The sequence below is a fragment of the Epinephelus fuscoguttatus genome, linkage group LG6 (assembly GCF_011397635.1).
Source record: "Epinephelus fuscoguttatus linkage group LG6, E.fuscoguttatus.final_Chr_v1".
NCBI lineage: Eukaryota > Metazoa > Chordata > Actinopteri > Perciformes > Serranidae > Epinephelus > Epinephelus fuscoguttatus.
Window position 1 is genome coordinate 7,847,744 of NC_064757.1, and position 15,186 is coordinate 7,862,929.

The following is a 15,186-nucleotide window of genomic DNA, read 5'->3' on the forward strand; positions in this document are numbered from 1 at the left end:
TTCCCTGATAGGACCCACAGAGGCACGCAGGCTCAGGAATTCACCTGTGGGTGAGGCACGTAGACAGGCAGTTAACACATACTAGTTAAACAGGATTTGATTAACCCTGTCTTAACTAATAACCCCCTGGGGATCCATCTCCCATTGGGATCTTGTGTTCAAACTAGTTTAGAACATGGATTTCTTACAGCAGATGCTTTAGTGCAATCACTCACATCATGTCAGGTAACCTCTAAATCACAGAAAAATGTAGCAAACTGACTGTCAATGGTATTTTGTAAAAATCCCAAATTTCTAGCCCTCTGTTGTCTTGCGTGGTAAAGCTTCTCTAATTCACAACCAAAATAAAGCTTATTGTAAAGCTTTCGTCCTACGCTTTATTTGACCCAGATACTATTACAGAAACTCCATGACTGTGAAATCCTTTGTTATCTGTGTCGTAATGAGGTTAAGGTTTCTGAAACAGGTCTAATTATACTGAGTCATTATATCATGTTAACACACTGCAGGAAGCCTTGAGTTACTGTCTTGGGTTTACACCATAGATTTCCTGATTAATCTATTCAGAGTGACCTTTGACCCCACTTTACAATTTTAGAGATGGAAGTCAACAGAAAAATGACTCAGTGTACCTGAAATCACAGCTCTTCTGACATAGAGTGATAAAGTTGGTTGGATATACACATGATGTTATGGTGTAAACAGGAAACAAGGAAATGATTTGCTATTTCCAGTTCACAGCACAGTGAGTCAACCTGTTGCACAGGTTGTGTTGTTAATGTGGAGTACTACAGCCACACTGTGGCCCCGCCCACCACAAAAACTCAAATGCAGTACAGCCTGACAGCCATTGGTGGAATTAGTATTTAAATTCTTTACTCAAGTAAACATAGTAGTACAACAATATAGATATATTCCTTTGCAAGTAAAAGTCCTGCATTCAAAATGTTAAGTACAGTATCACCATCAATTCAGTGGTCAAATTATAAGAACTGATAATTATGCTATTCAGAAACTGTGCCTTTTAACAAGCTGCTGGGACTTCCATGACTTCCATGTCACAACTACTGTATACTATGGATAGAAAGTGCCACTATTGTCATTCCCTGGCTGCAATAAAGGTCCGGTGCATGGATGTATTAAGAGAACTGGATACAGCATTGAACACGGGGCCCCATTCATTCCTATGAGAGTTGGTCAGTGGCACAGGCTCGCTGTTGGAGGGTTTCATATCTCACTTCCATCCCACACTAGTTGGTTTGGGATATTGAACATAAAAGCATTTTAACATATTCTAGTGGAAACCCCAAATACAAGTATGAACCTAAATATGAGCATAATATAGGACCTTTGAAGATATTTGTAGTGTGTTTGTGTGGCATTCTCAGTAATTGGTATTATGGTATTTATATAATTTTACCTTTAGTTTTATTATTATTATCATTAATAATAATAATAATAATAATACTTATAATTTCTTCATGTTCTCTTTTAAGTTGCATTATTTCAGCTGCTTAGTAGCTTAGCATACTGAAGAAAGAACTGTAGATCTTACGAGACGCACTTAAACGCAGCATAGATCATAACAGAAGAGTGTCATGTGACACATGCGGTTTGCGCATGCGCAGTGTTAGTTGGTCTCACTGTGCTGTAGCAGTTTGCAGCGTTATCCCTGGAACATGAGCAACATGTTTGCTTTTTTCACGGTAACACTAACCCTGTTTACTGTCGAGGTGTTTGGCCTGCCGTACAGTTATTCTCAGGTATTTTACTTTTCAATGTTTGTTGTTTTTCCTGAAACCCCAGTTCCGCTTTAGGGGAAGTCCATAGTCTCGTGCCTGTGCCTCTGCTCGTTGTTGCAGAAATGTGACAAACACAGCACTAGTTTATGTTAATTTAAGTAAAGTTTGTTAGGATGTGTCGTGTATCTGAGTGGGCACAAAGGTGAACCATATGTACATCTTGTTTAACGGTGTGTTCGTTGTTGTGTCAGCCGAGTCCGAGAGTTTTAAACACAGGTCCAGAAGTAGGCTACATTCTATCACTTTATGGTTTTCTGATAATAGAGCATTGATAATTTACAGTTTATTTCATAGAGTTTTGTTTGACTTTACTGAAGAAACGTCCCCTAAAGAAGGAACACGACTTAAAGCAGCAATGTCATATGAGATTCTTGCATTTCCCTTGTAAAGTTCTGGTGTGTTTCAGTCTTGTACGTCATTTATATCTTTATGAATGACAGTATAATTCAGTATAATATGCAGTAATCCATTATAACACCTTTAATAGTCAAGAAAACAACATGGATTCAAGACGGAGCCGCAGTTCACAGAGAAGTACTTCAGCCAGACTGTGGATCACTTCAACTTTAACAGCATGGGGAATGGAACATTTAATCAGCGTTACCTGATCACAGGTGAAACCAGCTTCCTGTTTCAAATGTAACTATGGGGCTGTGTGCTCAGTGACTGAGTGACTGTGATTTCTCTCCTTTAAGATAAGTACTGGAAGAAAGGCTATGGTCCTGTTTTCTTCTACACTGGCAATGAGGGAGACGTCTGGGAGTTTGCACTCAACTCTGGCTTCATCACAGAGTTGGCTGCTCAGCAGAGCGCCTTGGTCATATTTGCTGAACATGTAAGAAAACACTGATACAAATCATGACAGAGCACAGTCAAGTACAGTCAGCATTAGTACAGTTATGGCTGAAAAGAATTTGCAGATCATGTGAAAAAGGAAAATGGGAAATGAATGGTTAACGTTTGACTCATAAGATCAGCTGATTTTAACTGCACTTCCACAAACTTCCAACCACAAGTTTTCTTTTTTTAACCAGGCAGTTTGGTTTCCACTGTCAAGACACTTTGCAATCTGGTCAGCCGGTGTATCTGTGAAACTAAACAGATAATTGTGCGTGTTTTAGGGAATCTCTGTTCCTGTTTTAAGTTTACAATAGTGGCCTTAATATGTATTTAAATATACATCACAGTTTATATTTTTCTTTACTTTCTCACAGGGGTATATCAAGCATCCCAATGATACTGTGTGGAAAAAATAGGGGAGATAATTAAAAAAAAAAACAAGAAAACAGTCAAAAAATAAAACCTCAGGAAAAAGAGGTTTGATCAGAGGCTGAGTGTGAATGTAATACAGGATTATGAATTTAACAAAAAGGACACACTGCAAGCAGTTTCATCATTTATTACATGAGTGATGTAAATGCAGTATTAGAGAGGCAAAGAGGGTCTTCAGTAAGCTGGGCTCTGCAGATATTGAAACATATGGCTTGGTATCAAACCTCATTGCTTTTTCGGGAGCCCGCCAACTAAAATATGTGTGCAGCACTGAAGCCTGTAAGAACTGAAAGCTGACATCAAATGCTTGGCCAGATTTGTAATCTTGTTAACCCATTCTGTGATAAGATAATTGCTGATGCAAACCAATTTACAAGTTTGTATTTATCTAGTCAAAATTCTTGTACAGCTGCTTTTACACAACAAATTTCTTTATGGCACAGAAAATGTATCAGATGCATCATCACACATTATACTTGTTAATACATACATTCATTGTTGTTGTTAGCACCGCAGATGAGATTTGCTGAAAATAAGTCACAGATTTTCATAGTCTCATTTTCTAGGCCTAGAAAAGTCAAGGAATTTTGTGTGCCACTAAATGTAACATAACAACATGTTTTGTGTGTGTGTGTGTGTGTGGAAGTTGATGCAGCGTAGCTCCAGTATGCACCCATGTGTGACAACGTTTTGTTTACCATCACATACATTTCGTAATTTTCTCCCTGCGTTCTGTGTCTCCCTCCATGTATGCCAACTAGCTGGAATTATGTGTGAAGAAAGCTTGAATCTGACAAGTTTGAATAAGAGACAAATCATTTTGTGACAGTGTGATTTAACATGAACGTGATACCTGTGCTCTGCATTTTTTAAAGGGAGCCTTATTTGTATTATTTACCGTGAATGGTAATGGAAATTTTTATCGTTTTATTTGAGTGTCTTATCTTGCGTGACTACTATGGTCCTCCTCTCCTTGTTTACAGAGGTACTATGGCAAATCTCTGCCGTTCGGCAAAGACTCCTTCAGCATCCCTCAGATCGGCCTACTGACAGTGGAGCAAGCCCTCGCTGACTATGCTGTCATGATCACTGATCTGAAACAGCAGCTGGCAGCAACAGACTGTCCCGTCATCGTGTTTGGTGGCAGGTAAGATCCACCTGAAAGACACTGCTCTCAGTGTCGTCCACCTATGTGACTTGTCAAGCTCCTCGGAGGTTTTTATTCCTTATATAAGTGATAGGTCCGACACTGGTTGTTTGCTTGAAGCTTGAATATGTAACTTTTGTGTGCCCTTGAAAATATAGTCTCTTTAATAAGTGATAAAATTACTTAACTTAATTTGCAAATTTGCAGGTTTCATATCTCCACCACTAATTTGGCATCGAACTTCATGCATAAGTCATAAGATAAGATAAGACAGATCTTTATCCCGAGGGACATTGCTGTTCAGAGGTTGCAATACAAAATATTAAAAAAAAACAACACAACTGGCTAACAGTAAGACATTAATGTATTAGGAAACTAAAAGCTCTGCCTCTATTCTTTTTTGGCCATTGCGCACTATTGAATTTAAGCAAAAAATGCAAAAGAGGAAATTATGCTGTAATCTTTTGATGCTTGACACACTCAGTGTCCAGTTTATTAGGTCCATCTGCTGTAGCTAAAACCAGTGCAATCCAATCACAGAGGTGTTGAGTGAAATGTAAGATGATTCTGTATTTTGTTATACTTTTTTAAATTAACTTTCAAAAACAGACAAATACCGTAATGCACAGTAATAATAATGTCAATAAAACTAACATAGGCACATAAAAGTAGCATGTTCATATAAAATGAGACAACAATAAACATGAAAGAGGACAAGAAAAATACAGTTTAAATGGGACAAAATGGGCCAGCGCAATCTTACCGAAGAATTTGCAGAAATGTTGTCTTTACGTATCAGAGGTTCAAAAAAGCAGTTAGCAGTAAAGCCTGCCAAAAGTCCAAAATCCTGTTTGGATATACCTGGTTGACGCAGAGACATGTCTCCTAATAAAAATTCAGTCATTCAGCCACTCTCTAATATGTTTGATCATTTGTTCCCAAAAATAAGGGACAAAGGAGCATTCTTACAGAGGACCAGCTGAATTTCACTTCCGACAGTAACTTTTATTCAGAAGTCTCACTTGTATATAATAATACATGTGTGTACATTTTAGGGTGAAAGGCTTCACATGCAGGTATCCCACTATTTGAGTGACAACACCCATGTTAGAAGCGTTGTCAGTTACAGAGAGTCAGTAGAAGCATGCAGTGCCCTGTCAGCTGCTGTCATGTTGAGTTGTAGTAACAGACTATATAGAAGCAAAGCAGGGTTCACTGGCACAACTCCAGCAACACTTCCAGTATACAAAACACTTTTTGGCTTGTGGCCTTCAGAGATGACCCTAATGAAGGCTTCACCAGTACCATAGACTTTTACAGTTGGCTGTAAAAGCTCCTTAGAAAAGCCATAAATGTTTGACTTAATTGCCCTCCCAAAAAGGGAAAACATTTTGCCCACAGAAGCTGTACCTAATAAACTGACAGCTGGTGTGCAGTTTTGGACACCATGTGATAGACCTTATTTGACTATGCTTAATAGAGACTGCCTTTGCCTTTTGTGCAGGTAGTTATTATCTGAAAAATGTTTTTACTAGCGCTGCCACTCCTGATCATTTTCTGTTCTGATGAAGCAGCTTATCATTTCCTCAATCAGGCATTTAATAAAATGTCAGAAAGTAGTCAAAAGTTCCAGGGCCCAAGTGAACGTTTTTTAATAAGTTGTCCAGATATATGGGCCATGACTGACAATGGACAATGAATGAATATAACATACACTGAAAATCCTTCTTTTTCATGTCTCCATCTGCTGGAGGGCCATCATGATAAGAGTATGCATGCATTATACTGTATGATGTTAATTCCTCTACAGAGGAAACTTGAAAATGACTGAAATTAGGTGGGGACAAAGGAGATAGGAGATAAAAAGGCATATGGGCATATTGAATGTAGGCAAAAACTCATGATCATTGATTTTCTGTTAATTAATTGTTTAACTGACTAATCATTTCAGCAGTAATTTCTACACACTCACCTTAATCACCTGTCGATTTTACACACATCATAGTGTAACCCTGTGGAACAGGTCACATGTGATCCTACACAAACATTTCACAGAAATCCTCAAAGCCAAACTTGAAACCGCAGCTGTTCTGAAATATTTAATGTACTATTATCCAGCGAAAACATCCAGGTTGAATGTTATGTGAGAACTGCAGTGTCAGGTTTCAGAGTGTGATCTGAGCCTTTTTGTACTTATGCTTCTGTGAAGTTTGATAAGGCTCAATAACAAGTTTCCCTTTTCTTTCAGATATCAGATCATAGTTTTTGCTCAGTTCATGACACAAGATACTTTCTAAAACCAAAGATACCCATTTTCAGTATTGTGTGTCATCTTGTCTCCTCTTGGGCTGTCTCCTCTCTTCCCGCAGTTATGGTGGAATGCTGTCAGTCTACATGAGACTCAAGTATCCAAATATTGTGGCCGGAGCTCTGGCTGCCAGCGCGCCCATACTGTCCACTGCTGGGCTGGGAGACTCGAGGCAGTTTTTCAGAGACGTCACAGCTGTAAGTGTCTGAATGCTCCTTTTTGTTGTCGCCCACAGACAAACAACCTCAGTCCACCTAAACCTAACCTAAGTAGTTCCAAAAAATTGTTAGAGCTGTTTTGGACACACAGTTGTAAGTAATGTGTAAATTTACATATAAAAGTGCAGGTTGGATAATGACCTTTGTTACTCTTTCAAAGGATTTTGAAAGTGTTGCCACTGAATGCAGAGAAGCTGTGAGAGGAGCGTTCCATCAGCTGAAAGAAATGGCAGAACAACAAGGTAAATGTGTGTTATAATGTTCTCTCTGAAGAGAAGATGGCCTCAATTTTATTTACATATCATTATGTACCATAAAAAAAACTGGAGTGTACTGCCTCACTAAGGCAGCGATGACACCTCGATTTGTTTTAATCCAACTGAGAAAAAACAAAAGAAGTGATTTTTGTCAAATGATGTTGAGATCTTATTCTGACTTTGAGGGTGCTGCTCGAGGTCATCATGAAGATGTAGTAACTGAATGATGAATGCAAACCCACTACTGTTGATGTTAACCAGATTACAGTCGCATCCAGTCAGAGTTCTCCCTGTGTAAGGCTCCATCATCTGCTCAGGACATCCACCAGCTCAATGGCCTGCTGAGGAATGCCTTCACTTTGATCGCCATGCTGGATTATCCATACAGCACTCACTTCATGGGCAACATGCCCGCTAACCCTGTCAAGGTAACTGCACATCAGAAGTCGATAGTGCTCCTTATGAGTGAGCAACATGACTTATACTGAAATTATCATCTGTCAACAGAACAGAAACTATATTCAGCCATCCCAAGTTGTTCAGTGTGCCAACACATCTGTTTAACAACAGCTGTGGACATCCAGTGAGGTACCCCAAGAAATCTCAGACTTTTACAAGGGACTCAGACCATCATTAGCTTGTTAGGACTCTGGCTTGTTCACAATCATTGTTAGGAAAGGCCAGGTGATGCAAAATTCAAAGCTTTATTGATACTCTGACTCCTGAAACCTTGTCCCAACAATCAGCAGCCATGGGCTCCTCTAAACAGCTGCCTAGCACTCTGAAAACTAACATAACTGATGCCCACAAAGCAGGAGAAGGCTATAAGAAGATAGCAAAGTGTTTTGAGATAGCTGTTTCCTCAGATCATAATGTAATTAAGAAATGGCAGTTAACAGGAACTATGGAGGTCAAGTTGAGGTCTGGAAGACCAAGAAAACTTTCTGAGAGAGCTGCTTGTAGGATTGTTAGAAAGGCAAATCAAAACCCCTGTTTGACTGCAAAAGACCTGCAGGAAATTTTATCAGAGTGGTGGTGCACTGTTCTAGTATGCAGTGACACCTGTACAAATATGACCTTCATGGAAGAATCACCAGAAGAAAACATTTCCTGTGTCCTCACCACAAAATTCAGCATCAGAAGTTTACAAAGGAACATTTAAACAAGCCTGATGCTTTGCTGTAAACAAGTCCTGTGGACTGATGAATTTAAAATAGAACTTTTTGGACGCAATGAGCAAAGGTATGTTTGGAGAAAAAAGGGTGCAGAGTTTTATAAACAGAACAGCTGTCCAACTATTAAACAGTTAATCTATCACTGCTGAGCTACTCACAGTAAATTTTGACCAGGGGTGCCCAAACTTTTGCATGCTACTGTATATATGGGGCAGCTGGCTTTGATATTTGTGTATGGGAGTCTGTCTGAATACGTTGCTTGCTGATTTATATTTTGAAAATTTAACAAAAAATTAACAAATAATGAAAATAAAAAAAAGGGCTTTACTCATCAAACTTGATGATGTCCTTCAAACTTTGAAATCTGTTTTCAAGGAACAACAGGATGTGAAACTATATGAATGCCAAGTCTACGGGGTGTACACACAAAATGTTCATACATACTTTTATACATATTAGACATGAAATGTAAATATATATAACATGAATATAAATATTAGTAATATGCCCAGAAATGTCAAGAGTGAAATGAGTAAGAAGTTAAATCTTTTCTGGATAGACTAAAGCTGATTTTTTTTTTTCAGGTGGCCTGTGAAACTATGTTGAGTGGACCAGACCTGCTCACCAACCTCAGGGACACTGCAGGTAAACCAGCTGTACACTGGATCTAAAAGCAGCTCAGAACTGCGTGTGCATCTCCTGAAGAAAGTGCTTGTACAAAATGATCATTACTACATCACTGTTCATCTCTCTAACAGATGACTGAAATTTAAAACCATGCCACGTTGTTTCACACTGGATTGTAGATATTTTAGATACAAAGGTAGAGATTGGAATAAAGCTCTCCAGTTGGCCATCAGGTATATTTCATGTGAAGAGCCACTAGAGGGCAGTGGTCAGCTTTATATTATTTATTCAACATTAAACTTGGCTGCAAATGCTTCTGCTCTTTGAGTATACAGTTGCTACCAGTGGTTCTAAAAAATATATGTTATTGTTTTTTTTCGCTATGAGAAGCTGGTGTGCTCTGCCTGATTTTTCCTGGTTTCTTCCTGATGGAGCGACTGGGAAGTGTTTCATTTTGAGTTAATGTGTGTCTGTCTGCTATCTCCCTCAAGATCACAGAGTACCTTCTGGGAAAGAATCCAGAATCTCTTTGACCATAAAAAGAAATAAGCTCATAATGGAAGTCATGAGAGAAAAGTCTCTTGTTTTAAACTTGATATGTACAGTATCTACCTGGATCTAACAGACAAATCAAACAGACATTTCAGTCTCTAACTCCTGTCAGTGTTTAATTGACACAATCCTGTCCTGCAGGGATTCTGTACAATGCTACTGGGATTCTGACCTGTTTTGACCTGTACAGTCTGTATTTGGAGTGTGCTGATCCCACTGGCTGTGGACTGGGTTTCGACAGCATGGCCTGGGACTATCAGGTACTCCCAACAATCACCAGTATTTGTATGTAGTCTGATCAAAATGTGAGCATAGACTCATTACAGGTTGGTATCAGTCAGCTCTTTATATAGAATTGGAAGTGACTCCAGTAATATTTGGTGTAGGGATGGATGCACTGAAAGCTTATGGTAATATAAAGCAGTGGTTCCCAACTGGTGCAGATTTCTCCGTAGCCATTAGTTCAAGGTCCCCACAGTTTATTATATTCAGCATCATACTTGCATTTGGCCATGTCATCAAACTCGTTTGCTGTCTCTGTCAAGTAGCTGTCCATTGGTCATTCACTCTACAGCAGGAAATGGCACTTCAGAATAAAAGCTTTGTGCCAGAAATTCACTGTACTTCAAAATAAAGTGTGTTTTTTTGCCTCCATGCCAGCGATGGCCACAGCTGGAGGCATCATGTTTTTGGGTTGCGTACATGTATGTACTGTATACATGTCCATCCATCGTTCCATCCAATCCTTGTGAACACAATATCTCAAGAACACCCCAAGGAAATTTCTTCAAATTTGGGACAAATGTCCACTTGGACTCAGTGACGAATGATTTGTTTTTGGTGATCACAGGTAAAAGGTCAAGGTCACTGTGACCTTGTCTGCCTCATTCTCATGAACGTGATATCTCAAGAACACCTTGAAGGAATTTCTTTAAATTGGATGCAAATGTCCACTTGGACTAAAGAATAAACTGAATACAATGTTGTGGTCAACAGTCAAGGTCACTGTGACTTCACAAAATATGTTTTTGGTCATAATTCAATAATTCACACACTAATTATGACAAAACTTCACACAGATGTTCAATTGAATAAAGTCATGGAGTGATGACATTTTATATCCAAAAGGTCAGAGGTCAGCTTCACTGTCACATCATAATGCTCTGCATTAAACACTTTTCTGACCATTATTCAGTGTCATATCTCAGGAACAGAAGGGGAGACATTTTGGTCAAATAGTTTAATTGGCGACACTAATCTTGGGTGTCCACCTTGAAACTGTGCTGATTGCATAGATCTTCTGTGCTGTCAGGGGGACAGTGAGTGTGAGAAACCCATGTTTTCACAGACATGGATGTAAACTGTAAGAGAAACTTGACTTGTGGAAGCATACAGCTGCATGGCGATAATTCTAGTTCACAAACTCCACCAGTTGGGAACCACTGATATAAAACAATGGCCCACCTGTATTTTTTTGATACTAGTTCCACTATAGTCCTGGTACAAATACAGGCAGACATGTAGTGGTTAAGTACATTCAACATTTTCTACACACTGCTTGTGGTGTAAAAAGGCCAATATATTAATATGCAGTATCAGTATGTCTGAAAAATGTTAAAATTCAGATTATTTTTGTCTCCATTTTTTATGTACAGAATTTCATTAAGAAAACAGAAACATCCTATTCCTTTTCAAACTGTTTATCATACTAACACTTTCCCTGCTTCTGTTGTGGTTGCAGGCGTGCACAGAGATCAATCTGTGCTATGAGAGCAACAATGTGACGGACATGTTTCCTCCCATGGCCTTCACTCAGAGAGACCGCGAGCTTTACTGCTCCAAACGCTGGGCTGTAGTTCCACGACCAGATTGGCTTAAAACCCAGTACTGGGGCGACGGTGAGCACTCCATACTAACATACACGTCACATTGAAATGTCATATAGAGGTGGAATACATTGGATCTGTCCCAATAGTTACACATGTAACTTGCTGCTGCCATCATTAGTCATTAGTCATACTTCTTCTGTTATTATACACATATGATTATTGTCACACATGTATACTGCCAGGTATTAATACATACTTTCAACATATTGTACCGCAGTAACCAGAACCATAACTATAATATTATTACTTTCATTAATGTTGTTGTAAGCTACTGTCATTACCTGCATCTCTCTCTCTCTCTCTCTCTCTCTCTCTCTCTCTGTGTCATATGGATTACTGTTAATTTATTATGCTGATCTGTTCTGTACGACATCTATTGCACGTCTGTCCGTCCTGGAAGAGGGATCCCTCCTCAGTTGCTCTTCCTGAGGTTTCTACCGTTTTTTTTTCCCGTCAAAGGGGTTTTTTTGGGGAGTTTTTCCTTATCCGCTGTGAGGGTCTTAAGGACAGAGGGATGTCGTATGCTGTAAAGCCCTGTGAGGCAAATTGTGATTTATGATATTGGGCTTTATAAATAAAATTGATTGATTGATTGATTGATTGACATGTAGTATTTACTGATAACTGCCACAGTGCTCTGTTTATCCCATTTAGACCGGATGCAGCATTTGCGTGTTTATTAGAGCTCAGTGGGACGGGCTGAGTTAATGAGGCTGCTCTGTGGCTTTACTCAGCAGAGCTCAGACGCTTTAATTTTTTTATTTTTACATAAAGAACAAATGAGTGGGATCGACCACACAGTAAAACTTGCTTTGAAATGACAATAAAACAAAGACAGAATACATTACGGTCTGTTTGGATGCAGTAGTCTCACTCAGTACTGGACGCATTTCAAAAATTGTTGTTGCTGTTAGTAACTCAGAGACACAAGCGTGGGAAAATAGGGCCCAGGTTGGAAAATACAGACGTTGCCTGTGAAATGCTGTGGAAACTGGAGTGTTCAGCCCAGTTGAAAACAAACCAGTAAATAACAGTTTAGGTCATGGAGGCACTTGGATTAGCTGTGAAAAACCATGGAAAATGGAATCCTGAAGTTTAATCATGGTAGACAGACAGACTTTGACTTTGACTTGGAATGAAACTTGGTTCCTGAGTATTCCCACACACCGTATCTCTACCATTGCTCTTGTCTCTAATGAGCTGTCCCCTTGTGTTCAGCCCTCTCTACAGCCAGCAACATTATTTTCTCCAATGGAGATCTGGACCCATGGGCAAATGGAGGGGTAAGAGATTAAACCAAGTGAGCACCCTTCAGTGAACTGTGAAGTCACGGCTTTCAGTCTGAGTCAATCAGCTCTGCTTTTAGGTGCGCAAATCCTTGAGCTCATCGTTGATAGCTATCAACATCTCTGGTGGAGCCCATCATCTGGATCTGAGGTACAACAGGCAGTCAGCCTCTGGAGACACATCACTGACTTTTTCTTTTAACTCAGAGCAAAATCTAGTCTGACATGTATCTGTTGTTTTATGCAGAGGATCTAATGATGCTGATCCAGTGTCAGTCATCACTGCCAGGAAGACAGAGGCTGACCTCATCGCACAGTGGGTGAAGATGGAGCGGACCAGATTAAGACGGACACCTTAAAGCACCAGTTCAGAGTGTGTGTCAGGACTGGAATGATGTTGAACTGTTATTTTCTGTGAAATCATGAGGGATATCAAAGACCACTGTAGCATAATTCAGATCATTTCAGTCAGTGACTCCACATTATGATCCAACTCCATATTGCATTTTAACTGTAATCAGTTGGTATGTAATATCTCATGTTCACTCCCTGCAGAGGAGCTGAAACTGAGTGAATTTAAAGGGATAGTTTGGATTTTTTGAAGGGGGGTTGTATGAGGTACTAATCCATACTCAGTGTATTACCTACAGCAGATGGTGGTCAGGGCGCCCCGACGTTTGGAGAAGCAGACAGGAGTCCTGACACAGAAGCTCAGCAATGTACTGCTGTGGACAGGGGTTGGCAGCAAAATGTATTTTAGCCACCTAATAAAAGTCTACATTAGTCTAAGTGGACACTTAATTGACAATATTTTTGCAGCTTAATTGGCTATCAGAGAGCCCTTTCCTTTGGCACTACGTTTTTTCAACTAGAATTTATGTATGGTGAAATACAAACAAAACGAGCATCATATGGACTGTATTAATAATAAATACTCCACAATAATACTAATAACTAACACCAATTCATCAGTCAATGAGAATGTGTGTGTGTGTGTGTGTGTGTGTGTGTGTGAGGGGGCATAAGCACATACAGTGAGCAGCAGCAGCCCACCGTCTGACATTGCACGCCATGAGGACGGAAACAGAGGGCTGGGCAGGGATGGAGCACCTGCTGCAGCAAGGGAACACATTGTCTGTGGTCATTTTGACTTGACCAGAGGACTTCACTACAAGCTGGTTGGTTGTAGAAACTGGTGACGTGCGGAACTTACGTTCTAAACCCAGCCGCCGGTGATTTGATCAGCTGAGTTGCAGGTGACATCATCATCTGACATAAGTCAAGCTCAGACCAGCAAGTTCACACTGCTGCAACTTTTCTCTGCAACATTCTTAAACAGTTTTGTCTCATTGCGAATCTTTGGTCTGATCTGGGCTCTACCCTGCTGCAGGTCAGCTGTTCGGTCCGACTTTAAGTGGTTCGTTGAAGAGACAGCAAAAATATGTAGATAAAAAATTTACTATGACAGTAGGACAAAATGCAGTTCATTATGGAGACAAAAGGATACCTTTATTAACAAGAGTGTAGAAAGAAGAACTTTTGCAGAGGGAGACTGATGAGGCCTAAAGAAAGAAGTTCTACAGTTGGGAAAGGAGAGGGTGATTGGATGGCAAGGTACAGCTTTTTTTTTTGTTTTGTTTTTTTTTTTTTTTAAAGGTGGCTAAAATATGCTTTGCTGCTAACTATCATCCACAACAGTGCTTTGCTTAGTTTCTGCCTGCTTTTACAAATAGGGGGCGTGCCAACTGCCATCTACTGTAGGTAATAAACTGACTTTGTATAAGTACCACATACAAGCCCACTTGAAGAGACCTGAACTCTCCCTTTAATGTCAGTCTACATAATAAATTTACTCAATATGAGTGTACTGTCACTGGACAGTATTGATTAAAGCTACTCATGGAGAGTGGTAAAAAAAGGACATTTTGCTTGCTTTTCATCAGGTTTCCAAATGCTACAATGACAACAGCATTACAGAGTTGCAGTTTGGCATTTAAGAAATATGTGCATAATGATAGCCAGTATGTATATAACAGCTGAGAAGCTGAAACCAATAAATCTTCACCTTGACCTAACAGACTGTACGATTGTCAGAATGGTTGTCGCTGAATTACATTAATTTACAATGTGACATGTCAGGTGTGGCTGATCATGTGATTTATTTGAACTCTGCTCTGTGCTCCTTGTGAGGGATTCAGCACCTCGTTTAGAAATTGAAAGGAGACAGTGGCTCTACTGACCTTGCTGTGTTCTGTTACTGTATGTGTTTTTTAGGACAGCAAGAAAACCCGTAAACCAGAGATACCACCATGCCTTGATCAGTGAAGACCTGCTTTGTTTTAATGAGTCAATGATTGACACAAATTTTCTGTTTCTGTTCAATAAAATCTTTAATTTCTGCATTTTTACAAAATTAAAGCCGATCCAGCATTTATTATACACCAGGTGACAACACATTTAGTGTGTTTCAAATAAAAAACAAAAACTCGCCAGATAATGACATTTCTGTATTGTGACAGCTGTGTGCAGGTTCCTGTTAAAAGCAGTCTGCTTTGTGGCTGTGACTAAAATAGAAGTGACTCAGTGACTTCAAAAAATAATTAGCATCAGTCCTCAAAACCCACACTGGTGAAATTTTTATCAAAAGCACTGA

At 39.5% G+C, this 15,186-nt stretch overlaps 1 protein-coding gene across 2 annotated transcripts; it reads left to right on the forward strand.

The window, feature by feature from the left end:
• The first annotated feature begins 1,623 nt into the window (after positions 1-1,623).
• On the forward strand, positions 1,624-14,951 carry dpp7 (dipeptidyl-peptidase 7). Of its 2 annotated transcripts, XM_049579903.1 has the most exons (14): positions 1,624-1,763; positions 2,290-2,416; positions 2,498-2,637; positions 4,058-4,221; positions 6,591-6,726; positions 6,908-6,989; positions 7,266-7,432; positions 8,764-8,824; positions 9,500-9,618; positions 11,100-11,256; positions 12,466-12,530; positions 12,614-12,684; positions 12,781-12,906; positions 14,808-14,951. In XM_049579903.1, exons 1-13 carry the CDS (start codon positions 1,680-1,682, stop codon positions 12,890-12,892), a joined length of 1,485 nt encoding a protein of 494 aa, XP_049435860.1. In that variant the 5' UTR covers positions 1,624-1,679; the 3' UTR covers positions 12,893-12,906; positions 14,808-14,951. The 2 variants fall into 2 exon arrangements, with proteins under 2 accessions (XP_049435860.1, XP_049435859.1); XM_049579902.1 differs by having other exon boundaries at positions 12,781-14,951.
• Positions 14,952-15,186: the final 235 nt, after the last annotated feature.